Source organism: Orcinus orca, chromosome 15 (genome assembly GCF_937001465.1).
Source record: "Orcinus orca chromosome 15, mOrcOrc1.1, whole genome shotgun sequence".
Taxonomy (NCBI): Eukaryota; Metazoa; Chordata; class Mammalia; order Artiodactyla; family Delphinidae; genus Orcinus; species Orcinus orca.
The window spans coordinates 41,289,811-41,317,778 of record NC_064573.1 but is presented as its reverse complement, the minus strand read 5'-3'; the positions used below and the strand labels follow the sequence as shown (position 1 = coordinate 41,317,778).

Here is a 27,968-nt window from a genome sequence, read left to right as displayed (position 1 = left end):
GTTATTACGTCGAGTCTGGAGGTCTCTGGTGGACCAGTGTCTTGAACTAGGCTCTCCCACCTCAGGCTCAGCCTTGACACCTGGCCAGAGCACCAAAACCGTTTCAGACACACGGCTTAGAAGAAAAGGGAGAAGAAAAGGAAATAAAGAAAAGGAAAGAAATAAAGTTATTAAAATAAAAAATCATTAAATATTAAAGCATTAAATGTAATAAAAAAAGAGAGGAAGAAAAAAGAGAGCAATCAAACCAATAAACAAATCCACCAATGATAACAAGCACTAAAAGCTATACTAAAAAAAACAAAACAAAAACAGACAGGACCCTAGGACAGATGGCAAAAGCAAAGGTATACAGACAGACACAAAGAATCATATACATACACACTCACAAAAAGAGAAAAAGGAAAAAAATATATATATATATATTAAATAAAGGAAGAGAGCAACCAAATCAGTAACCAAATCTACCAATGATAATAAGCTCCAAATACTAAACTAAGATAAACATAAAACCAGAAACAAACTGGATGCATAAAGCAAACCCCAAGTCTACAGTTCCTCCCAAATCCACAGCCTCAATTTGGGATGATTCGTTGTCTATTCAGGTATTCCACATGTTGGGTACATCAAGTTGATTGTGGAGATTTAATCTGTTGCTCCTGAGGCTGCTGGGAGAGATTTCCTTCTCTTCTTTGTTCACACAGCTCCTGGGGTTCAGCTTTGGGTTTGGCCCCGTCTTTGCATGTAGGTCACCTGAGCGCGTCTTTTGGGAAGTCTGAGGTCTTTTGCCAGCATTTATTTCATGTTCTGTAGGAGTTGTTCCACATGTAGATGTAGTTTTTTTTTTTTTTTTTAGATGTAGTTTTGATGTATTTGTGGGGTGGAAGGTGATCTCCATGTCTTATTCCTCGACCATCTTGAAGGCACCGCTGTTTGTTTTTTTTTTTTTTAATAATTTTCACCATTATAGTTGTATCACTGGGGACAGGTTCACAGACTTCGTCACACCACCATTCTGCAAAGGGAACTCCATTACCATTAGATTTTAATGTAACTTTTATAGGTGGTAATAAATATTGGTTCAAATTGTTTTTCTCTGCTGGATTACGAAGGATGCCACAACCATTTATTGAATAAGCCATCCTTTATCTAAAAGTGACATATTAATAATGCATGAATATTTTGATATGTGTTATAAGGTAGTAGGTACTCAATAGATACTTTTTAAATGAAATTTAAATTAACATTTCTGTGAGTAAAAATACCTCAGAAAAACTGCTTTACATTCTTCCTGGCACCTTAGATTATATTTCACATTCAGATTTCAAAGAGAAAAATTGCAGTTTTGCTAAGCTCTTTTATTTTACAGAAGCTTGTAAAGAGAGGGTTGTATTAAAGTATAGATTTAAGAAATAACAACCTAAAAAACAACACAGAGAACTTGACAGTATTGTTAATACCTATATTAATTACCTGCGGTAATTGTTTAAAGTATTTTTTCCTCAAAGAGGCAGAATATTTCTTTTGATTGTACCTTTATTTTATCATTATTTTCCATAATTTTGAGGTGTTTGTTTATATTTGCTTTGGAGAATAGGATAGTTAATTTATGTTAGATTTTCACTGGTCACAATAAAATTGCATTTTGCAACTCATAAATATTGAGCCTGTTTCTAAGTACGTATCCTGTTTGGTAAGCAGTGGGGATAAAATTAATGAGTTGAGGGCTGTACTCAAGGACTTTACAAGCTAGAAGAATCTTCGAAAATAGTGTGCTAAGTTCTAAAATACAAGTGTGCTAATGAAATGTGGGAATTCAGAGGTGATAAAGATTTGTAGAATATATGTTTCATTTGTTTTTCTTGCCTAGAGTAATTTTGCATCAAGCCTTTATAAATTTGTTTTTATTAATTGATGTTTTAGTGCCAAAATTTTGGTTATTTAAATCTGGTGTTTGGGGCATAAGATATCATTAAATAAATGGTGAGTGAAAGAATGAATGCCTTCATGGAAGGTTGAGGAAATGCTTCAGGTAGTTCAGTTTCCCCATTTTCTTTAACTGCCTCTTGGGATTGTTTCCAGAATGTTACTTTTTTTGCTCTTTGTTCTCATTTAAATTATTCATCTGATGTTTTATCTACTCAGAGATTCTGTTGAAAGAAAAAGAAGGAAGCTAGGAAAAAACCTATTAAACAGGATTGACTAAGCTCTTACTGATGCGCAGGTATTGTTTGATATGTTTAATAGCTTAGAGATATTTATTATATTAATATATTTCAATATATTGATATACATTTGGTTCTTAACAAATAAGGAGTATCTTTGCCTCTGAATATCTTAAAATACACATGCATACACTTAATGTTACAAAAGGCAAAATAATTTTATAGCAATAATGAAGCTAATATTTATTGTGTTCTTAATATCAATTAAGAGTATTTCATTAGGGAAGAAAAAGTATTGGAAAATACCATCGACGAACTTTACACAGATACATTTTCAAAACTTGAAGATACGCTGCAATTTTTTTTTTAATTTAACTGAAAATACTTTCCTTATACCAAATGTTTGACAACTTTATTTAAATTTAATGTGGTCAGTGGACTACTATAAGCTTTCACTTTATATAAAAGGAACCATATTCAGCAGCAACATCAAGTTTTTACTCTAGCTTTTTTTAAACATGTGCCAAGCTACAGATAATTGCAGAAAATGTTAAACCTGCATTATTTTAAGCAAGCCCCCAAATCTACCTTGGCCATTTCTGATTCTATCAGTGCTGGGTCTTTCTCAGCAACCACATTTCTCTTACTTGTTGTCCTGTAGGTCAGCTGTTTCTTAAAATGAGGGAGTAATGGAAGGAAAACGTAATTACTTCATTTTTATGTAAACGTTTTATTTGAAGTACAACATGCAGACAACTGAGTGCCCATCTGATCTTTGTATATTTTATGAATCTTTGAAAAGTGAGCATATCCTTAAAACTGGCATACAGATTTTTTACAAAGATGGAGCATATCCTAGCATTTCAGAACTCTGCTTGGCCCCCTTTAATTAACACTCACTCAGAGGAACCCGCTATCCTGACTTTTGTCACCATCAGCTAGTTTTGTCTGTTTCTGAACTTTATGTAAATGAAATCATTCCATGTGTGCTCTGTTTTATTAAGCTAAATATTGTGTGTGTGTGTGAGATTCATTTTGTTGTGTGAGGCAGTAATTAATTTATTCTCATGCTGTGTGTAGTATTCCTTTGAGTGATTACATCATTATTTCCTTATTGAATCTTTTGATGGACATTTGGGTTGTTTTCAGTTTGCACTATTTTTAGTGGTACTGCTCTGAACACTATTGTATCTATTTTGGTTTGCCTAAGTACAAAAGTCTTTGGAGTATATGCCTATGGGTCTACTTGCTGGATAATAGAATTTGCATGTATTCAGCTTTTTAAAATAGTATTAAACAGCTTTCCAAAGCGGTTACCCCAATTCTACCAGGAGTATGTGAACATTCAGCTATTCCACATCCTTACCAAGACTGGAAATTGTCAGTGTTTCTAATTTTATATTGTGGTTTTAATTTGCATTACTATGATGACTAATGAGGTTGAACAATACTTTATGTTTTTTGTATATTTGGAATAGTCCCTTTGGTGAATTACCAGTTCAAAGTCTTTAGTCCACTTCAGTCATCTTTTCTTTGTTGATTTTTGGCAGTTCTTGCTGGTTTCTTCTCTCACATTGTGGCTTGTCTTTTGATTCTCTAAATGGTGTTCTTTGATGAAGAGAGGTTCTTAACTTTAATGTATCCCAATTTGTTGATTTTTATTACTATATTAAGCTTTTTTGTGTGATGATGAGAAATGTCCTTATGGTACCTTTAGATTTACATCTACAAATCATCTGGGGTTGAATAAGAGTGTTATATGAGATACAGACTGTTTGATTTATTTAAATGATATCCAATTTGTCAAACATAATTTATTGACTTCTTTCCCCCATTGCACTGTAATGTCACCTTGGTCAAAAACCACTTGACCAGAAATGTTTGTTTCTGTTATAGAGACTATTCTTTTGCATTGGTTTTTTTGTCTGTTTTTGCACCCAAATCATTTTATTTTGATTATTGGTAGCTTAATATCTGGCAGAGGCAATCCACCAACTTTATTTTTTTTTCCTTACCTATCAGAGGCCCTTTGTACTTTAATAGAGATTCTGGAATAACAGTATCAATTTTCATAAAAGTACATGGATTTTGATTGGAGAATGCATCTAATATATAGACTAATTCAGGGAAGAATTAAAACTTTGCACACTGAATCTTCTAATCAGTGAATAATAGCTTGTCCTTCCATTGATTTAGGTCTTCTCTAACTTCTCTCAATGATTTGACAATTTCATTAGGAAAGGTCTTATACATCTTTCAGTAGATTAGTTCCTCCATATTTGCTGAGTTTTCACTGTAAATATTTGTATGTTGATTTTTCCTAGTCAATGTACTAAGTCACTTATTAATTCTAAAAAGTGTATATGGTTTCTTTTGGATTCTCTGAATATGCAATTATATTTTCTATACTACTTACAGTTTTACTTATTCTTTTAAAATTCTTTATTACATTATTGCACTGCATAATATTGATATCTTCAGTGCAGTTTCAAATAGAAGTGGTGTTAGCTGCCTTCTGTATCTTGTTTTCAGTCTCCAGGATAAAGATTGTATGGTTTCTCCTTTATGCAAGAAGCTTAATGCAGATTTTTTTAAAAGAAGGTTTTCGTCATATTAAGGAAGTTTCGTTCTTTTCCTGGTTTTCTGAGTTTTAATCACAAATGGTAGTTTCTGCATCTATTAATATGATTTTCCCTTTATTATATTAATGTGATAAATGGCAAATTGCTTTTTCAGACATTAAACTTTGTATTCCTAGAATAAACAAAACCCACACATACATACATATAAATGCAATTTGCTTATATTTTGCTTAGGATTTTTACATTTATGATCCAGGGAAAATTTGGCTTGTAGTAATTCCTTTCTGGTAATGTCTTTGTCAGGTTTTGCTAGTAAGAGTAATGCTGTCCTCTTAAAATTATTTGGTAAATACCCTATTTGATGGGAAAGTTTGTATGGATTTTTTTCCCAAAATGCTTGGAAAAATTCACTTACAAAGTTTCTAGGCATGGAAATCTCTTTGTGGGAAACTTTTAATTACAGATTCAATTTTTTGTAGATGTAGAACTTCTCTTAAATTCAGTTTTTGTAAATTATGGTGTTTTGAGAATTATGAAAATTTTAACAGTTCTGTTGAAGTATAGTTGACATAGAATAAACTGCACACATTGAAGGTGTACAAGCTGATATACGTATTCATGCATATTCATCCATGGAACCAGTACTACAGTTCAGATCATGAACATACTCGTCACCCCAGAGAATTTCCTCATGGCTTTCTGACCTCCCTACCTAGGTAAAGTCTTCTAATCCATAAGACATTGTATACCCCACTTCCCTATTTACTTAGATATTCTTTAATTTTTTAAATGTTTTGTAGTTTTCAGTGTACACCAAGGTTTGTCACCCTTGGCACCAATGATATGTTGTATTGGATCGTCTTCTGGTGGAAGGTGGGCTTGGGGGAGGGCTGCCCTGTGCATTGGAGGCTGTTTGCCAGCACACCAGGTCTCTACCCACTAGATGTCAGTAGGATCCCACACCTCTAGTCCTAACAGTGAAAAATGTTCTCTAGGTATTGCAAAATGTCCCCAGGGGGACAAATATCCTAAGGCTAAGAGGTTGAGAACAACTGGTACAGAGGATCTGTCTCACATCTTTCATTTGGATTTATTTATTCCAAAGTAGTGTTCATGCCATTGTATCGTTCTAAAATTTCATTTTCTATTTGATGCTGGCATTTAGCGATGACATTGAATTCTATGGATTGTGATCCAACAATTTTGCTAAATTTACTTGTTAATGCTAATTTTTTTTTTTTTTTTTTGGGCGATACGCGGCCTCTCACTGTTGTGACCTCTCCCGTTGCGGAGCACAGGCTACGGACGCGCAGGCCCAGCGGCCATGGCTCACGGGCCCAGCCGCTCCGCGGCATGTGGGATCTTCCCGGACTGGGGCACGAACCCGCGTCCCCTGCATCGACAGGTGGACTCTCAACTGCTGCGCCACCAGGGAAGCCCAATGCTAATAATTTTTATAAATTTAGGAAAAAAACCTTGAGATGGCACTCAAAAAGTGTGTTATAAAAATGGCCGATAAACATATGAAAAGGTTCTCAGCTTCATTAGTCATGAAGTAAACACAAATGAAACCACAAAGAAATACACTGCACACCCAGGAAGATGGCTAGTATTACAAGCAAATAAACATTAAAAAAATTTTTTAAATCATGTATAGACAATAACAAATATTGGTGAGGAAGTGAAACACATAGAACTCTTGCTTTGGTAGGAGTTTTCCACCACTTTGAAAAATGGTCAGACAATATTTATTAAAGTTCATCCAGCATTTAAATTCCTCTGTACCCAATGGAATTAAATATATGTTTACCAAAAGACATGAGCAAAAACGTTTATGGCCATACTGTTTCAAAACCTAGAAAGATTCAAAACCTGGAAACTACTGAGGTACCCATGAGCAGCAGAATGTATAAATAAATGTCTGTGTAGTATTCCAGTGTTTGTATTTACTGCAATGAAAAGGGATGAACTACCTCTACTCATAAGTGTGGATGAATCTCACAAGCATATTGAGGATAACTGCCCAATACAAAAGTATATGTACTGTGTAGTCGATCTCCAAGGTCAAAACGGACACAGCTAATCTGTCGTGTTATATTATCCTTAGGGATTAGTACTTGGGAGGTAGACTATTTTGTTTCTTAAAGTGGATGCTGATAACATGAAAGTGTTCAGTTTGTGAAAATGGATCAAACTATGTACTTGTAATTTGTTCGTTTTCTATATATGTTACATTTCAATGAGAAGTTGTACAAATTAAAAAACAAACAGTTATTTTTCTTTCCATAATTTGGCTCTGCAATAGCCAGTCTGCTCTGTCACACATGCAAGGAGAATTCCCTAGCTCTCCTTCTCACCACCACTTCCTGGTCACTCCACTCCTACCACAACCCCCAGCTACAATATCATGAAGTTTGTAGGTCTGTCTTAGAAGCTGAGCCATGGCTTTTGTTCTAGACAAAGTGTGTTATTTTCCCCCTTCTTGTTGTACCTTGTTTCATTGGTAACTCATTAAGGTTAGCTAGGAAACTGTAATTAGCATTAGTGTCAGAATAAAAAATTGGGTCCACATGGGTCCACAGTTGAAATGTCTTGACTAGAGAGAGTTGTTCATAATTAACTTTTTTTTTTGTAATTTGAGTTTCCTCTTTCACTTGATCATATTCACTCGGGGAGGGATGCCTATGAACTTCTGAAAACGTACTGTATTCAAAGACACAAAAAGTAGACTCTCCCTATTCTTCTTACTAAAGACATATCTATCTCTTTAGTTAGGAAACTGTGTAAAGGGTACAGGGGATCTCTGTGTAATTTCTTACAACTGAATCTCCAGTTATCTCAAAATACAAAGTTTCATTTTTAAAAAGGCAGATAATAAATGTATAGAGTCAGATCCCCATTTACCATTTAAAAAAATCTGTTTAAAATAGTATTCATTCCAACTAATATAAAACTTTCCTTGAATTTTTGTCCTTGATTAGAATATCTAATTTACAGTTCCCTGCTTAGATATGGATCTATTGGTGAAAAATGTAACATTTTTTTTCATTCAAACATGAGAGGTTTATGCATTAAACTATTGCCTTTAACCATATAATGAAATATATAGATTTTCAGTTTACCTGACCATATGATACTTTTGATTCTATTTTTTTATTGAATATTTGGGAAGTTTTGTTTGATTTTTTTTGGAAAAAAAAATTTACCAAGACTTTATTTTATAAAATGTCTACAAAAATTTATGATAATGTATATTTGTATATAAAACACTGCCTTATACACATCATTGTATTCTTTTCTCTAATGTTGCTTAAAGATGTTCTTCCCTTTTTCATTTTTCCAGATTTATGATTTCATATAGATTTTCTATTTGGTTTCCTGTATTATAGCCCAAGAGAGCAATTTTGTCATTTTAGAATCAATGTAGATATCTTTTTTTTTTCCTGATTTCTCAATTAACTAAATAACATATTATTTTGTAAACAGATGTTTGAATTTATTGTATTTCCATAATTTATTTACTCCTTTTGGGGAAACAGATTTTTAAAAAATTTCTAATGTTGATGGCATTCACATTTGCTCCTTCTTTTTGCTTTTATATGTAAATCTGGTGAATATTCTTCCCACTTAATTTTTTATTTGATTTTGTGCCATATGCCTCAAACTGGCTTTCAAGATACACGATTTTCTTCCAGAACTTCCAAAACTCCAGGGAGTTTGGCTCCCCTGCCCTAATTGTGTAGAATATTTATATAACTGCACTTGATTCCTGTTTATGAGGTAAGAACCATATCCCGGGCTATCTGAACTCCCAAATGACTGATTGTTCACTTGTTAGTATATGGTTATTATTTATTTAGATGGAAACATTTTTCAGTTATTACAATAATGAACTGTGTCACCGGTAACTGATTTTTAAACAGCTTGGAATTTTAAAAGCCACGCTTCCTTTTTATCATTTGGATACAGTTCGGTGGTTGAGTTGATTGTTTGCATGTAGGTCATACGTGTCCCGTGGGTGAGAGCATATGGTGTGATTAGATCACTCTGCATTTGTGGTGGGGTGGAGGTCTGTGGGTATCCCTCGCAGAGGCAGTGCTGCATTTTTACAGTACTGCTTCCCTAAAAATTCCTCTCTGGGCTCCCGTATTTTCATATTTTTGGTCTAGTCACTTGTATATTGTTCAGCAATACAGAATATCTGTCAAAAAGATTAAAATTCTATCCATTCCTGCAGTTGCTGGAAAAACCGTGATACAGTCATAAAATTTACAATCCTTATTGTCTTACATTTTCATACTATATGAAATTAATTAGTTTTGCATATTCCTGCAATTTCTAATTTATGAACAATAGATTATTCTTTAGGCATTATTATTTGCTTGCTAAGATGAGACAGAATTAAAGGGAAAATAGATAGTGTTGTTTTGGGAAAAATTGAGAACTATTGTTGATCCTACTGTTGCTGTAATTTTGCTGAAATTCTCGTATTCCTTTTTAAAGTGTATTTGTTCATAGTAGTTTGTCATAAAGTATGATTTTGGCTCTTTGTTTTCCACTTTACATACTTATTGCAAGATGCTCGCTTTAGTAATTCACCCTTTATTAATGACAGAAAGAGAATATGGATTACGATATGTTAGCGATTTCTCTCATTCAAAGAAGAGCTGTATTTTAGTTTTAAAGTCTGATTGTTGCTCCTGCTATTTACATTGGCACACCCAAGTAAGCCTGACATTCATTAAGAGTACTGGCTTGCAGTCCTGAACATAGAGAGGAGAGATATGGAAGAATTTAGGTTACTGAGGAAAGAGCCAATCATTTACCACGCTTTCATATTTCAGAATGCTTTCCTATTTCACCTGTGGATTGCAATACTAGGTGACAAAATGAGTTTTCTTGTGACCGCTCCACAGCAAATGCTCATCTGATGTTCTCTAAGTTAGTTTTCCTAGGAGACTTTCTACCAAAACTGCTACAAAAACTACTACAAAATTTTTGGTTCAGAGCACCAAGGAAGGCTTTAGGAGTTGATGAAATTCCTGAAGTTGTGTGCATTACGTTGCACGTGTGTATGCATGCACACGCGTGCTTTTGTCTCTCTATTTCCAAGATGTGTTAGTCAAGGTAGAGACTATGTTGCTGTAACAGAGAGTTCCAGAAAAGGGCAACCCAAACATAATAGCAGTTTTTTCTCTCACATAATAGTACACAAGTAGCGTTGGTCTGTGGGGATTGGGCAGTTCTACCCTTTAGAGTTACTCTTTCCCAGTGGTTGAAGCCAGCACATCTCAAGGATTGTGGAGGGCAAGCTTACAGAAGTAACACACAAGATACACACATCATGTTTGCTCACATTCCTTTGTTGAGAACTTAGTCTCCTGGCCACATCTAACTACAAGAGAGTCTGGGAAATATCCTCTCTAATGCTGCTCCAACTCAGAGGAAGTGTGTGTAACTATGCAAAGATAAAGGACAGAATGGATGCTGAGAGATTAGCAATCTGCCACACAAGAGGTTTCATCTGTAGTTTCATCCATAGTTTTCATCAAATATAGAAAAGGTACTGTGAACCCAAAACATTTAAAACCACTGATGTAAAGTCCTCAGAAATAGTGACCTTATTTTACAATGCATATTCTGTAAAGCTCTTTTACTGTCTTAAAACAAAAATTACAGAAAAAATAACTTTCCTACACACATATTTTATAAAAATATAAATTATGTATTGTAATTATAGTATGCAAGAGAAATGAACAGAAATTATTATTAATGAAATGTTATGTGTTCCAGTATGTAAATGGTCAGGCATAAGCATCTGGGAAGGCTTGCTGGGGAGGAGAATAATGCACATATATGTGGAGTGACTGATTGCCATGGCTGCAGCTGGAGACTGATACACGTATAGCAGCCTGTCGATACAGGTTTGGAGTTAGCTTTAGTGATGCAGTTTTCCATGAACAACTTTCATAGAAGTTCTGAACACAGCAAGTTGCAGTTTTCTCTCAAAATACACATTAGATGCATTTGATATCTACTGAGTTTTCCAAGAAAGAAAACTCAGTAGGTATCAAAACTCATGCAAAAAGATGGTGTTATATTCTAGCCTTGGACCAGCACAGCAGGCGTTTTCCTTGCATGCATGTCCTTTGAGTCATTTCTAAGGCATGTGGGGTGCAGGGCATTTCTCTATCGTGTGAATGTGGGCCCATTGCTGGGCCTCTGTATCTTTCCACTCTGCCCTCTAAAGGCTGGGAATATTCCCATAAATGTGAAAATACCTCCCCACCCCACTCTCCCCAGCAGACACACTTCAGTTAGCAATTCTTATTTCTAGCAACTTTTCTCCTAGACGTCATCCTTGTCTCCCGCTCTCTGCGGCTCTTCCGGGGTACCCCTATACTCACATATGCACTGTGGTCCTTGCATCTCAGTGGTGTCTATTCACAGGCTTTAGGACAGCCCCCTTCAAGGATTCAGATCGCCTTAAGTGGCCACAAGTGCATGGAATCATGCCACTCCTTGAGCTTGTCAGCACCTCCTTTCTTCCTTACTTAACAGGCGCTCCTTTGGGCTTGATCTCGGGGATCGCAGTCGTTCTTTTTTCCTTCCCTCTACCAATGTCGTAGAACCTTGGTCCTGGAAGAAACATTCGAGGCCTTCTATTTTAATCACTCCATTTTACAGACCTTGTAAATGAGTTTCATATGGTTACAGTAACTTGCCTAAGGACATGTGGTTAGTTCTAACTCTAAAGCAGGCCAATTATTGCTCCCATATTTCCCTTGAGAAGCGAGCATCCTTTTTTATACTGTCCAAGGTTCCCTTCTCTCAGCTTTAGACCACAACTCATCTCCTGAGTTGATGGTATCTTCTAGACCCATGGTGTGTGCGTCTCCCCACCACCCCTCTCTCCAAAGTGTCCCCCAGCCTCCTCATACTGGTCCTTCTTTCTGTGTGGCCCATGGTGAATTTACACTAGGAGGACCCATGGTAGCTCTACTCTATTTCTTTTTGCTTAAATTTGCTTGTTAGTGCTGAATTCATTTCTTGGAAGGGATCTTTGAAGCCCCTTGTCCATTTGGCGGTGACAAGTTTAGTTAAAATTTACAGTTGGTAAAGTACCTAACCTGGAAACAAGTTGAGTGCACAGTTTGAAGTGCAGTGAGCTCGAATGAAGGTGAAGATGTTCGTCCGCTTGGCAGACGGTCCGTCTCTCTCTCCTCTCAGCACACCCCTCAACAGCATGTGACTCAGGACGGTGGACGTGAAGCTCAAGTGAGGTCTCAGTGTTTCACTTTATTTTATTTTGTTCCCGCTTCCATTGAAGCAGTTCATGGTGGCCATACTCTGGAGTCAAGTACAAACACAAAAAGTCACACAGACCTCATTTTTAAAAAGAGAATAATAGGTGTACATGTAGGAAAAACACAACAGCATTTGAATTATGTTTCAATGGCAATTTTGTAAGAGTGACCAGGACATGGTTCAGAAAGGCCATGTTTTATTCTGGCCTTTGACAACAGTTTGAGAGTTCATTGAATTGGAGTTTTAAAGACACGTCTGTTGAGGGGTCGCGTAATAGATTCTCACTCTGTGATTCTCTAATGCTCTGATTTGCTGTACTTTAGATACCAGGTAACCGTTCCTATAGTGAACACGGTGTGCACAGTATCATTCCCACAGAATATTCTATGGGGAGCAATGCTCTGAGCTTTCAGGAGTTTGAGAAAGGCCACTCTCATTGGCATAGTAAAGGCTCCAAAGCTCTGTAGTGAAGAAAATTGTTGAACTTTGTGTCAACAACGTTAATTGAACATAAGATTATTTCCCTAGGAGTATCTCAAGGATCCCTATCATAGAATGTATTGGGGAAATAAGGAAGTAAAGGAATGAAGGTTAGGTGTGTCATCTCTTGACAGAAGTAATTCAAATATCAGGGATGGGCGGGCATTCTCTGTTACTAACAAAAAGAGAGCTGTGTGTCTTAGGAGTTTCATTTAGGTGCTTGGTGTCAGTTTGATTTAGGTGACATGTTTGGCATTTTGTTATAAAAATTTACAAGCTGATTTAGAGTCTTATCTTTATGAAACTCTACCCTTATAATGTGCTATAAGTTGAACTGCTGGCTTGTTATTAATTTGCATTGCAGTCCAACTTTTTTCATGGTCTTTGGCCCTCTTTGCAAATGTAATTTCTTTCTCCAATGAACTGCATGCTCTCTTCAAAGTGGAAAATGTTTAATAGATTACTCAGTGTAATACTTTTTTAGCTGTATTTGTCCAGCTTTGCTCAGGTTGCAAGAAACGGAGATCTGATGAGTTGAGAGTTGGGGGACTTGAAGTAATTACGGGGGAGGAGGAAGGAGTTAAATGCGTAGACCTCTCTCTTCTTTTCTTATGTGATCTGGGATATCTTGGTTCTTCTCAGGACATCTCTTATGGTATTTCAGACCTTATCTCTTTCCCTGAAACAGGGAGGAGGTGATTAATTGGTTATCCTAGTTCATAGAATGTCTCTCTGGGACAGCTTTGTCTTTGACACTGATCTCTGGGCCAACGAGCTTTGGTCTGGGTAGCAGGACTGGTATTGCTCAAGGCTAAGGGACTGATTTCTCAGAAGGGAATAGTAGCATTCAGGTGACCAGCCAGCACTAAGCCAGGCATGCCTACCTGGTACACAGGCTCTCCAGCTGTGATACCTAGTTTCAAAAGCAGATAATTCCTTCCAAATGTTGCTTCTTGGATATCATGGTGTCTGTGTTCAAGTGATGTAAACTTAATAAAGTTCGTACTTAAGAATTCCCAGATATAAAAGATCAGAGACTAAGCACTCAGTAAATGATGGCTAGTATTATTATATATTGATCTTTTGAAACTTCACTCTTTGTAAGTAGTATCTTTGAAAATTTCACTCACTAGGTAGTGGTTGGGTTCTTTACATTTGTTATTTCTAATTCATGTAACAGCGTTGCAAGTAGGTTTGCTTTTTCCATTTGAATAATGAGACAAACAGAGACTAGGAAGCTGTTATTAAGCACCTGGAGCATCTTCAGACAGATATGAAAATGCAAAACTGGGATCAGCAGCCCAATTTTCTAACTTTAAATCCAGCCCTCTTTCCACTGTGACATGCTGGGTTACTTACTTAAGGAGAGTGCCGCGGACATCTTTGCACATATCAGAGTTTGTTTTATTGGTTTTTGTTTTAATTTATTTGTGCAACCTCTACATCCTACTCTGGTAGGATTTAAAATTTTTGTATATACGTCAAGTTTAAATCCTACCAGAGTATTCCTTCCGTGTTTTGTTTTGCTGCACAACTGCTTAATTTGAAAATATACATTGTGCACACTTTGGGACGTTGTATTACAGTAACATAACCCTGGTGTTGATAACCCCCTAGGTGAAGGCTAAAATCTGTTGTCTGCTTTTTTTCCTCTTTGCTACTTTACATCAAAAACAATAACTAAAAGTAGCTTCTGCTCTTATAAGCTCCTACATTCCTTATAAAACCAATTGTTTATTCACCCTAACAAAAGTATCGTTTGGGTACCATCATCAAAAGACTGGATCAGGTTACATAGATGCATCGAACAGTGAGACAGCTAAACCACAACAGAATTATTTTATTCAACGATATTTATTAAGTACCTGCTCTATCATGGAGTGCAAAGCACTGTCCTCACGGAGATTACAGTCTGTTCTTTCTTTATAATCCCTCTTCTTTGATAATGCTGCTTGGAGTCTTGTATTCTCTCTTTTAATCCCCTGTACACAGATACATACACATAAACACACATACACACACACAAACACAGACACATTGGGGGTACTCTGAGGTGTGTCTGTCACACCTACTACCCAATAATAATAATTATTATAGCTAAACTTCTTGTTATCTTTCCCTGAACAACCACTAGTCAAAGCATTTTACATATATATATATATATATATATATATATATATATTTTTTTTTTTTTTTTTTTTTTTGCGGTACGTGGGCCTCTCACTGCTGTGGCCTCTCCCGTTGCGGAGCACAGGCTCCGGACGCGCAGACTCAGCGGCCATGGCTCACGGGCCCAGCCGCTCCGTGGCATGTGGGATCTTCCCGGACCGGGGCACGAACCCGTGTCCCCTGCATCGGCAGGTAGACTCTCAACCACTGCGCCACTAGGAAAGCCCACATAAAGGTTTTGAGTAGAAGAATGAATGCCTGCATGTTAATTAAAGGAAGCCCCATGGTATAATAGAAAAGGTATTATTTTGAGGGGTCAAATCCTGTTTCACCACTTACCTACCTCCCTGGTCGTAGCTACTAAATTAATTAGAGTCGTTATTATAGTTATAAATACAACTGTCACTGAACAATAGTAGATTGGGCCATTGTTTAACTGGGGAGAGGAGTAAACTTCAGGTGTAGATATTAACAGACTATAAACGGGGAATTAAAGGCATACTGGTACCCAGGCCTGGGAGTTCTTATGGCATCTTTTCCTTCTCTAGGTACTTAGCCGTACTATTATAGCGAACATTACCTTTTCTCGGTCCCATCCTAGATACTAAGCTCTTACGGCAGCAGAAGCCGTGTGTCCGTTTCACAGTTCTTGGCAAGTAGTTCTTGGCTGCTTATGAAATGTTTGTTAAAGACGTGAGTGACTAATAGATAGTCACTTAAACACAGCTGTTCAGTGTATTAAAGTGGAAACAGTGATTCATTGATTCCCACAACCTCATAACAGAACCTTATTTTATCTCTACAAGGACATGAGCGTTCTTTCAATAAATAAAGCCCTAGTATTCTGTGGTTGCATTGGAAGTTTGCTTTTCCATTTTCCTCCCACAGAGGGAACATTGATGAAAATACAATTATGAGAGAATGTCTTTTAAGATACACACATTCTCATATTTGCTAAAACGTGTTTGAATTTTATTTATATTCATTTGGATCCAAGAAAATAAGTCATTTCTCATCAAGCCCTATCAGATTGTCCCAGTGTGTGGCCAGGGGTTGTCCACAAAGTTTAACGAAAGAGATGAACCATAAACATCAAAACATACTTCTGTAATTTTGAGAGGTTGATTAAAGCTTGATCTGTCCATGACTTGACTTCTGTCTTTAGATGTCTTTATTTCGTTATTTTTACCTATTTCACCACAGGCTACATCTCTTCTGAGCAGGATGCTGACACATTAGAGACATTATTGAATAGAGATTCCTCCCTTTGCAGTTTAAAGCAGGGTGATTCTTAGCAAAAGTGGCAGAATGTAAATGTGTAAAACAATGTCATTAGAAAATGATTTTTGTTTTTAATCCAGAAGATTAAGGGAAATCCCATGTAAGTAAAGTAATCGAAACTCAATAATTAAAGTCTTTTAAGAATCAATATCAGGATTCTTTTTTTCATGTGTTTTTAATACCATATACGTCCCTCAAGTGAGGCTCTTCTGATTGTATATGCTGAAATTCGTAGCACCAATTACGAGAATATCTTTTTCTCTTATTTCTAGGGAATTCCTTTTCCCTGTTAATTGGGTCCTGAGAAATTGCTTACCAGCAGGTCTTACTCTAGGGGATGGCCTTCCCAACCTCTAATTGAAGACCTCCTCTGCCAACCTGGAGGCTTGGGCAGGTGTCTGGTGGAAGGCAGAACAGTTCTCTTGGGAGGTGTGAGAGATTCCATTCCAAAGGCAATGGTTATCTTAGCTAAGTGGTTGGGTTGTTTACAGATTGTGTTTCTAGAGGAAGAAAACTTTATTACACACATATAGATGTACATGAATGTATAGATATAGATATATAGATACATGCACATATATGTATTTATATGGCTTTTTTGTGTGGTTTTTTTTGCGGTACGCGGGCCTCTCACTGTTGTGGCCTCTCCCGTTGCGGAGCACAGGCTCCAGACACGCAGGCTCAGCGGCCATGGCTCATGGGTCTAGCCTCTCCGCGGCACGTGGGATCCTCCCAGACCGAGGCACGAACCCATGTCCCCTGCATCGGCAGGCGGACTCTCAACCACTGCGCCACCAGGGAAGCCCTATATGTATTTTTTAATGAAGTGATAATCTATTCCCACAAGACCAGCTGTTATTTTGTTATTTTATAATCTTCGTTTTCAAAGCCCTTTGCAATTTATATACTTGAACATCTCATTTAATAATTAAATGTTGCCCACTCCTCTGCCTCAAGGACTCTATTCTAGTTAACAATTAAACCTGCCGTCATCCTAAGTACAGTGGATCTTCCATCTCCCAAATTCTTCCCTGCTGAACTTCATACCTTGTGGATTCTGTCCCAGTGCTCAGCAGTGACTCCCAGAGCAGCAAGTATTATGAAGAAAAGGAACCAGCTCGACTCAGAAGAGAGGCTTTTATTATAAAATCAACTTTAATGGCCTATCATAACAGTGATGACAAAAGCCTTCTACTTTTCCATCTAAATGTTGATTTTGGGAGGTAATATTTTCTGAGATTTCTCTTTTGTTCACATCAGCTTAATTCCATGGACACCTAAAAAAAACGAGGTGGAGGGCAGATGAAAATGGTGTCGGGTTTTTTTTTCTTTAACCTCCATATAATTCCAGATAGTCTTGATTACTACTTTATAATGATAGTCTCTATGTATTTAAAGAAAAGTTGTTATATGTATTTATAGTTTGATATAATTTTTAAAAGTAATGTCGAATAATTGTTTTCTGCAGTGGGCTTTGAAATTGAGGTGGTTTAGGCTTATAGCATCATCCTTTACTAGTTTTCACTATTTTATTTATTTATTTTTAATATTTGATTTTTGGGGTATACTGAAAATTATCCCATGTCCAGATCTTAGAAATTTGCATTCATGTTGCTTAACAAGGATTTAGTACCTAGTGTGTGCAAATTCATTGTGCTAGGTTTATCTCATTTTACTGCTTCTGACAATAATACTTTCACAACTTTTAATGCATCATTTCCCAGACTGTATTCTGGAGAATACTTGTACTTGTTCCATGAGATATTGATAATCGTTCTGGAAGAGGATTACAGGATTTGAAAGTTTGCGAAATACTGCATGATACATATATTCTTAAGGGTTTAAAGTACATTCTAGCATACTTGAGAATACTTATAGTAAAGAAAACCATTTAACCATATTTAGTAGATATAGGCTATATTTATTGGATGGTAGAATCAATTTCCTTCTAGATAGATTACCCATTAAAATTATAATTACCCCTTAAAATTCCTGTTTTTCAAAGCACAGTTTGGGAAATACTGTCTTAAGGCAGTTTTAGAAATAGCAATAAAAAATTATTGGCCAAACTATCTTTAGTATACCGCTGATCCTCTCTCCCTTACTGATACTGTCTTTCTCAGAAGCTCTCTTTCATTCTTTATGCCTAACTTTATGCTTAAAGAATTACATTTTCTCTTATGGATAAAACTTGAGCCGTACTTATATAGAATCTTCTGAGCCATCTGAATCATACTTAATGGTAAGGCAAAAAATGAAAAATTACCCTTTAGAAAGAATGAATATCCTGACTTTAATTCCTACTGGGGTATAGAATACAAGGGCTCTGGATGCTTGATCAGGGTATAAGAGGGTCAGTAATAACAGCTTATAGTCTCTCTGCTCATTACTCTTTTGCTTTTGCATTAGACTCCTGGCTGGCCTCTCACTGACTAGGTTGTCTTTGCTCTAAAGACCCTGTTGATTGTTTTATTGGACACAACAGCTAGTATAGTGTACTGTACACGGTGTTGACCTAAGTAATTGCACGTGGCTTGATAGATATCAGTACATACACAGTACAGATCTTCTTGAAACTCTTTCTTTCCTTTCAGCTACGATGCCGTCTGCTTTGATTTTCTTCCTGCCTCTGGCTGCCTTTTCTCAGTCTTCCTAACAGGATTTACTTCTTCTGCCCATTCCTCCTACATTGGTGTTCCTCAGGGCCCTGCTTTAAGCTGTCTTCTCTTTTGGTAAATCCTTCCTGGGTGTTCTCATCCATATCCATGTTTGCAGTTACACTTTCTTTGCTACTAATGACTAATTTTCTGTGTTTGATTCCTTCCTCACCATTGAGCTTCTTCCCTGAGTTCCGGCTCTTGATTAGATCATCTTTACTTGGATGCCTTCATGATGTCCTTATATTAGCATATCCAAAGAAAGATCCATCATTTCTTTGTCCAAGACACTGCCCCTCCTGTGCCTTTTCCTGTCCTGATGGCTGTTTCCAGCATCTACCAAATTATCCAAGACTTGTTCTTGGCCATCATCTTTCATGCCTTTATCTCATTCACCACCCACACACACGCTCACTCAGCCCCATCATTTCTGGTTCCCTTATTCCTCCTGGAGGACATGCATCTTTACTCCCACTGCCTGAACAGTCTTAAGACTTCTCGTCATTTTTTCCATGGCCTTCTCTTGGTACTTCTTGCCAGAAGTCCCTGTTTCTTGTCCTGTCTTTATCCAGGGCATTCTTTACACTACGTGCAGAATGATATATCTAAGACATCAATTTGGAATTATAATCAGCATCTCAACCTTAATTGTTTCAGGACTAAACCTCATCCTCCCATAGTGTTTTCCGTTGTAATAAATAGCAATTTCGTAATTTCAATTGCCAAGGCCAGAAGTCTTTGGTGTCATCCTTGCCTGCTTGCTTTCTCTCATACCACACATCCAATCCATCATCAAGTCCTGTTGGCTCAACCTTCAGAATATAATCAGAACCCAACCATTTCTCACCACCTCTACAGCTGTCAACCTACTATTTGGATTATCTCAATAACTACATACCCAAGTCCCTGGTGAGTCTTTATCTTCTAAAACTATGCTTTCCAATACAGTAGCTGCTAGCCAGCAGTGACTATTGAGCTTTAGAACTACGGGTGATCTGAATTGAGATGTGTTATAAAAATATATACTGGATATGAAAAGATTAGTATACAAAGGGAATGAGAAATATCTCATTAATAACATTTCGTGTTGATTATATATTGAAACAATAACATTTCATATAGGTTGGATTAAATAAAATGTGTTATTAGAATTAATTTCATGTTTCTTTTTGCTATTTTAATGTGATTATTAGAATAGTTAAAATCACAGATGTGGCCCAATGTTTATATTGCTGTTGGACAGCTCTAAAGTCTTTTTTAAAATGCAGCAGTCAGCGCTATCCTTTTGAAATGTCAGATCTTTTCATTTGTCAGGCCAAAATCCCAGAGGCTTTCCAGCTTGCTTGGGGGAAAAGCCAGTCTTTACAGTGGGCTCCGAGGCCCAGTATGATCCTGGCCCCTCAGCCCCTGTTTCTCCTGCTTCTAAAATCTTTCCATCTCTTAGGGCCTCCTCGCAAGCCCCACCTGAGGGCCTCTGCAGTTACGTCCCTCCACCAAGCACGCTCTCCCAACCATGGCTGAGGGGCTCCTTCTTCTCTCATTCAGGTTTCAGCTCCGGTGTCCTGATCAACAGTGAGCATTAGAGAGGCTCGTCCTGGACACACCATCTACATCAGCGGTCCACTTCCCCACACACACTCAGCACGAACCTTTTCGTCTTGTTTTGGCTTCGCTTTGAATCGCTCCCCATTACCTGTAGGATGAAGTCCAAATTGCTAAGTATATCTAGGTGTCCCCTTATGATTTAGCCACTTTCTGACTCTCCAGCACATTTCTCACGCTTCCTCTAAGCAACCCACGTGCCACGCATTCCGAATCACTTGCAAGAAACCCCAAATTAGAAAAAAAGGGATAAAGCATCTTTCAGAGGTGCAAAGGGTTATTATTAAATGTAAATATATTCTCATACAGAATTAACATTCCTCAAACTTCAAACATTGGATGGTTTTCAAGTAGCAATAACATTTTAATCCTTTGAATTCCACTGATATCCATCCCATAAAATGTTAATATAACTGACCCCAAAGGCAAATGATATACTCACCAATAGAGACTTAAATCTCTGTGAAAGGATCTCTCCACAAATAAGTTTTCCTTTAACCATACTTATTTTCTTCCACAACAGCACAGAGTTTTTCTCCTTCTAATGAAAAAAGAAGCATAGCTTGTCAATAGCTTATTTGGATACTTCACTATAAGAGAGTTAGGGGAGTTTTTAGAAGGAATGTTTCTATTGTGGGTAATCAGAAAAACCAGAATTTATAGCTCTGCGATAAATAAATAAATAAAACTTTCAGAAACGTGTATTGTTCCAGCTCATTAAAATGCCATGTCTTTTGGACAGTATTTCTGAAACGCCATAAAATTAATAGTGTATTTAAAAAGTTTTATTGGCACATATTTAATTTAGCCCTAGTGTTTAATTGTGCTGTCTCAGACAGGCTGGAAGCCTGGCAGTTAATATTATTTTTTGCTTTTAAAAGAAAAACATTTTCCTCCCGGGCTAGCTTCCATATTCTTGAATGTGTTCATTTCACACTGCCTTGCATTTTCATGTGCTGAAATCTTGAGACTCTGTCAGAGCTAACCTGGATCTGGTATTTCTTTGTGTTTTAAAATTATGCTGAAATTTCAATTAATAACTAATCATTCCCCTGGCCTGGCAGAACACACCAAACTAAAATCCTATATGTCAGCTACCGGAGTTAAATTTTAAATCTTTATCTTACACGAAGCAAAGACAGGGCAATAAACATTTATTGAGTGCCTGCAATATAATAGGCATTGTGCAGGGACTCCAAATTATGAAGCGCCATGCGTGTTCTCAAATGTAGAAAATCTAACCTTTTCCATTGTGCCTTCCATAACTGTACCTCATAGTAAACCAATTCCTTTTTCTCTTCAGGGCACTTGCCTTCCACCTACTAGTCCTAACTGTTGGGGACACAGCACCAAATGGCATCCCTTGACTCAGTTCGTATACTGCGTGCCAGGAGATAGTGTCCTAGAAGTGTCCAATTAAAAGGTGGGAAGGCGAGGCCGTTTAGCCACTCACATCTTGGGGCTGTGGTAAGACCCTGAGGTGGGATACGTGCGTGGCGATGTCACTGTATGTCACAGCCGTGCTGAGCTCAGGTGGGTGGGAGAGATGCACAGGGACCAGAACCATCTGCTGTATGGGGAATATGTTCAGAATATAAGGGCAGAGCCTTTTTCTTTACTGCCACCGTCTTGCCTGCACCCAAAAAGCGCCCGGTACACAGGTTCGTGTGAGTGGCTTAATAAGTATCTATTGAATGAAGATGAAATAATTGTGAGTAAACAGTGAATCCATGAATGAACAAAGTCTTGCCTGAAATTTTCCAAGTGTATTGAATATACACTTCTTAAATGAGGAAACTCAGGATCTCAAATCCGTGGCTGTCATGATGGCAGCATCCAGGATGTCTCACACCTGTTCAGTGTCTCTCTTTTCTGGACTTGTTGACCATTATCCGGCTTTGAGTTGCTAGTATAATATTTACTTTTAGACTCAGTATTCTCCTTTGCTCCCGAATGATGGTTTAGCTGACATATTCATGAAGGCATGATTTGAGTTAAATTTAAAAGAGGGACAGTATTTCAGTGGGTGAAAATGGGGTGTAGAGAAGACTGCAAACGAACAAAAACATGGGGCTAAGACGTGTCTGAGTGTGTTTTCAGATAGCAGTGACTTATTAGCGCTTAGGACACACGGGGGTTTCTATGAGAGTAAGAGGAAATCTTTGAAAATGTAACTGGAGCTACAGTTTGCCAAACTGACTCAATAGCAGGCTAGAACATCTTCACGCCTTCATGAACGGTCCAGTTACTGATTGTCTGTGATGTTCCTCCTCTACAACAAAGCTCCCACTCTGTACTGTGTACTTTATATAAAACCATTCTGCCCCAATCCTGTTACTTGCCCAAGACCCTAACCCATTTGACCCCTGGCATCAAGTTCTTCCTAACCACTCACATCCACCTAGATACCCTCCCCTAGCTTTTTTTTTTTTTTCCCCCTTTTTCATTCCCACTCACCTCATGCTTGGCATTGTTTAACTTTTTATGTGTTCTGTCTTCACTCCTCAACTACATGAGAAGCCAGCCAAGGACAACACTAATGATTTTTATCCCCTGTGTCAGCAAGCAGAATACATTCACAGGGCAGATGTAGTAAATAGTTGGAAAGTTAAAAGCATCCAGTTCGATGATGCTTATCCAAATCTCTTCTATACGTGCATGAATTTGAAAAATAATAAATTTGAGGAAAAAGGTTAGTAGCATACAGTTGCACAGATTTTGAACTTTGTATACCTGTTTTCTGTGTGCACCCAAAGAGGTGAGAAGAATAGAGCGAAGGGTATGTATGACAGTGTGGGTGTATTTGTTTTAATGTTTCAGAATTTTGTCGTCTGAACTGAACCTCAGACAGTGGAAGAACCCAAGTGATCGGACTAGATTTCTTTAGCTTCCACAAACTTTAGAGAATTTAATTAAAAAAATAATCTAAAGGTGTACACATATGTAGATTTTTAATTTGGTATCATTTAAGGCATATAAAGATGACAAAGATATAAATTTTTTGACTAAATCACATACATTTGTTATACTCACCACTGATAATGGAAATGCCTAATACAGATTTCCTTTAAGTTGATGTATTTAGTCATTATAATAGTCACTGTAAGCAGTGCAGTTTTCCTACTAGGAAATTCATCTTTTGTTAGATTCCTTTCCTCCCTGCCTTTTACCCTGCTGTTTCTCTCTCGCGCTCTTTCTCTCTCTCTCACACACACACTCACACCCTCAGTTTTTGCTTCTTCCCTGCATACTTTTGCTTTGAATTATTCTTGATGGAATCTTGGTTTTGTCGGCTTATTTCCTAGATGGGAAGTGATGGAATTTTACGCCTCAGTACTTCAGCTCTAAATAATGAATTCTTTGCATATGCAGCACAAGGCTGGAAACAGCGACTGGCAGAAGGTAAGTTTCTATTTCCCATTATTATTTGACATATTTAAGTCAACAGACTGTACTGAGATTTGCACCTTTCTCTGCTTCCCAAGTCATTTTCCCCCCTGAAGTATACTTGAGTAAAAACTCACATCCTATTTCAAATGACTTCATTAATTCTTTTGTTATACTTTGCATTTTCGATGTCCAGTATTTTTATTAATTAATTAACTTATTTATTTTTGCTGTGTTGGGTCTTCGTTTCTGTGCGAGGGCTTAACTAGAGAAAGTCCAGTATTTTTGAAGAAAGCATGACGTTATCTGGAACATAATAAAATTTTTTGATATGGCAAGATTTTCTTTGGAATAATCATTTTAATTATGTGTTTGATGCATTGTGTATTCTCTAATGTCCGAGAGCCTGGAAGAATCTTCTTTTAATGCAGTCTTCCCCTGAAGCCACCACTTCATCTTATCATTCCTTTAGTCACCAAGCTTCATGAAAGACTAAAAAATACCCAGTGTTACCACATTTTTACTCCCTTAGCCACTCACATGTTTATGGTTGGGTGTGACCCCACCATACACAACGGGAACAGTCCCTTCTAGAGAATATGAATGGCTTTCTCATTGCAAAGTTCACTTTCCTCTTCTCAGTCCTTGGCATTTCATCTTCCTTCTCCTACGTCTCACTTGTTATCTGCCCCATCTAATTTGAAACCATCTGCCTTCGACATTCATAATATATTTTAAATTGTGTCCCCAGGCTACCTTTCTGACAGCCTTTTCTCACCTTCCTTCAGGAGCTCCTGTTCTTTCACCTGAGGGTAAATGGTGATGTCTCCACCATTCTCTTCCCTGCTATTTGCTTTTGCAACTATTCCCACGCTCTAAGAGCCTCATTCAGCTGGTTTCAGCTATATAGCCCACATGCTGAGAACGTCCAAATCTGGCTGGAAGTCCTCTTTCCCAATCCTTTGCTGCTCCATTCCACAAACCTGCTGGATCTTTCCAGTATCAGGCACCTTAAAACCAAAATGCCAGTATTAAACTCTCTTCCCTTTTTCTTTTATTTTTTTTTGCGGTACGCGGGCCTCTCACTGCTGTGGCCTCTCCCGTTGCGGAGCACAGGCTCCGGACGCACAGGCTCAGCGGCCATGACTCACGGGCCCAGCCGCTCCGCGGCATGTGGGATCTTCCTGGACCGGGGCACGAACCCGTGTCCCCTGCATCGGCAGGCGGACTCTCAACCACTGCGCCACCAGGGAAGCACTCTCTTCCCTTTTAATGTCTACTATTTCTTCTGCCTTCTGTCTACTAAGGTCACCCCCTTTTCTCACAGCTCCTGACTTTGAAACCTTGATGATGTCTTTGTTCCTCTTCCTTCTCCCCAGGTCTATCTGGTTATGAACTGTTACTTGTGTCTTTGAATCTTCTTCAACATTCTCAAGATGCTGGCCTGACTGTAATCTCCATCTCTCATCTATGCTACTCAGTAGCCTCCCAACCAGTTTCTAAGTTGCTTATTTGGCCATATTCCTCCCTCAGTGAACACCGCCAGGACCTCCCTCTGTCTCTTACAGGAAAAATTCAGGGCTCTCTTTAAAACATGTGTTGGGTAATTGGCCACTGCCTACCTTTCCTATTTCATTTCATCCTGTGGTCTACTCATAACTGGCCACTCAAAAGCACATAAATATACGTATTCATATCTCTGTGCCTTGTGAACTAATTACTGTTTGAAAGCTTGGTCATCTTTCAAAAGCTAACTCAAGGATCAGGTTCTATGTATGGTCTTCCCTAATCAATTTAGGGAGGTCTTAGGGAGGATTAAGTACTTTCCCTTCATTTATTCTTATGACCTATGCAGGCTTTCCACATTGTGTTATTATACTCAACTGTGTGCTTTTTCTTTCACCAGACTGGTTTCATCAAGGACAGTGAATATACACTTTCATTTACAACGCCTAGCGCTCAGTTCATTTGCTAAATGCTTTAGAGTCTGTCTAAGACTAAATGACTGAGTGATGTTCATAAAAAAAGAAGCTGTAGAAATATTATCAGTACTCAGCTTTTTTACCTTTTGGCATCCATAAAAGTTTATTCAAATTAGTTACATGTTTTCTTTATTAACTGGCAAAATATATGACAACTTTTACTCAATATCTAAGCAATTTCTTTCTAGGAGAGTTTACTCCAGAAATGCAATTGCGGATAAGGCAAGAAATTGAAAAGGAAAAGAAAACAGAACCCTGGAAAGAAAAATTCTTCGAAAGGTTTTATGGAGAAAAGTAAGTACTAGAGTATCTTCTTCTCATTTCTCTTAGAAGGAAATGAAAATGTAATTCTCCGTTTCACTTAGCACATGCTATAAAACTTTATAAACGTGTGATAAAAGGCAGTAGTCTCTCAGTGTAAGAAATTGCAGGTAAAATTATATGGCATATCGGCACTTAAATTTTAAAAAATGCATTTTCAAGGGTTTATAACTTGTCCATGAAAATTCATTTTGGACTGAAAATAGCACATGAAATTCTATAGAAGTCAATTTTGGCTTTCCTAACTGGATTTTAGTTAAAATCTCCTGTTTCTTTTTTAATCTAAGCATTTTCATTAATAAATGCATTAGAGATAAGTAGTCTTGGACACATATTTAATTCTCACATTTTTTTCCAAAAATTTTGACTCTCCATATACATTTGTTTAGTCCTTATTTGGGGGAGAGCCTGAGGTATTACCCTTTACTCTATCCATTTTCCTCTTTATGTAAAACCACTTTTTAAAAAACATATTTTATTCAAGTAGTTGATTTGCAGTGTGTTAATTTCTGCTGTACAGCAAGGTGATTCAGTTATACATGTATATACATTATTTTTTATATTCTTTTCCATTATGGTTTATCATAGGATATTGAACATAGTTCCCTGTGCTATACAGTAGGACCTTGTTTATCCATTCTACATATATATAATAGTTTGCATCTGCTAATCCCAAACTCCCAGTCCATCCTGCCCCCAGCCCCACTCGGCAACCAGAAGTCTGTTCTCTGTGTCTATGAATCTGTTTCATAGATAAGTTCATTCGTGTCATATTTTAGATTCCACATATAAGTGATATCATACAGTATTTGTCTTTCTCTGTGTGACTTAACTTCACTTAGTATGATAATCTCTAGGTACATCCATCCGTGTTGCTGTAAATGACATTATTTCATTATTTTTTTATGGCTAGGTAATATTCCATTGTGTATATATACACACCACATCTTTATCCATTCATCTTTTGATGGACGTTTAGGTTGTTTCCATGTCTTGGCTATTATGAATAGTGCTGCTATGAACATATGGGTGCATATATCATTTTGAATTATAGTTTGGTCTGGATATATGCCCATGAGTGGGATTGCTGGATCATACGGCAACTCTGTTTTTAGCTTTCTGAGGAACCTCCATACTGTTCTCCATTAGTGACTGCACCAATGTACATGCCCACCAATAGTGTAGGAGGCTATAACTGCTTTTTAATTTATTATTATTATTTGTGTATGTGTGTGTTTTAAAAATAATACCAGTCACACCTAAGTATGGTACTGACTGAGCTAATTTGAAAGTAGTTTCTCCTTTGCCTCACGGTTAACAGGAACATATTCTCCTTGGGCAGAATTTGAATCTCACAGACAGTCAGATCCCTAAGAAAGAAAGAGGGATTTAAGAGCTGACAATTGACACCAACGTTAGATCATCATGGATAGAGTAATTTGTGCTTTAATTCCCACATACACAATTAATGCTTGAAAGTCGTTTTTTTTTTTTTTGCTCTAGTCCAACTGCTGTAGAATTTTTACCTGTAACTTGAAAAAAAAATTTTTTTTACATCTTTATTGGAGTATAATTCCTTTACAATGGTGTGTTAGTTTCTGCTTTATAACAAAGTGAATCAGTTATACATATACATGTGTTCCCATATCTCTTCCCTCTTGTGTCTCCCTCCCTCCCACCCTCCCTATCCCACCCCTCAAAGCACTGAGCTGATCTCCCTGTGCTATGCAGCTGCTTCCCACTAGCTATCTATTTTACATTTGGTAGTGTATATATGTCCATGCCACTCTCTCGCTTTCTCACAGCTTACCCTTCCCTCTCCCCATATCCTCAAGTCCATTCTCTAGTAGGTCTGTGCCTTTATTCCTGTCTTACCCCTAGGTTCTTCATGACATTTTTTTTTCCTTAAATTCCATATATATGTGTTAGCATACGGTATTTGTCTTTTTCTTTCTGACTTACTTCACTCTGTATGACAGACTCTAGGTCCATCCACCTCATTACAAATAGCTCAGTTTCGTTGCTTTTTATGGC

The 27,968-nt window shown here is 37.4% G+C and overlaps 1 protein-coding gene across 1 annotated transcript in view; it reads left to right on the top strand.

Moving 5' to 3' along the window:
• Positions 1-27,968, top strand: part of ASXL3 (ASXL transcriptional regulator 3) — a 178,511-nt gene that overhangs the window by 127,772 nt on the left and 22,771 nt on the right. Inside the window, exons 9-10 of the mRNA XM_049697996.1 lie at positions 23,550-23,646; positions 25,802-25,907. Of these exons, the coding sequence (XP_049553953.1) occupies positions 23,550-23,646; positions 25,802-25,907 (203 nt within the window). The remainder of the gene's footprint in view (positions 1-23,549; positions 23,647-25,801; positions 25,908-27,968) is intronic.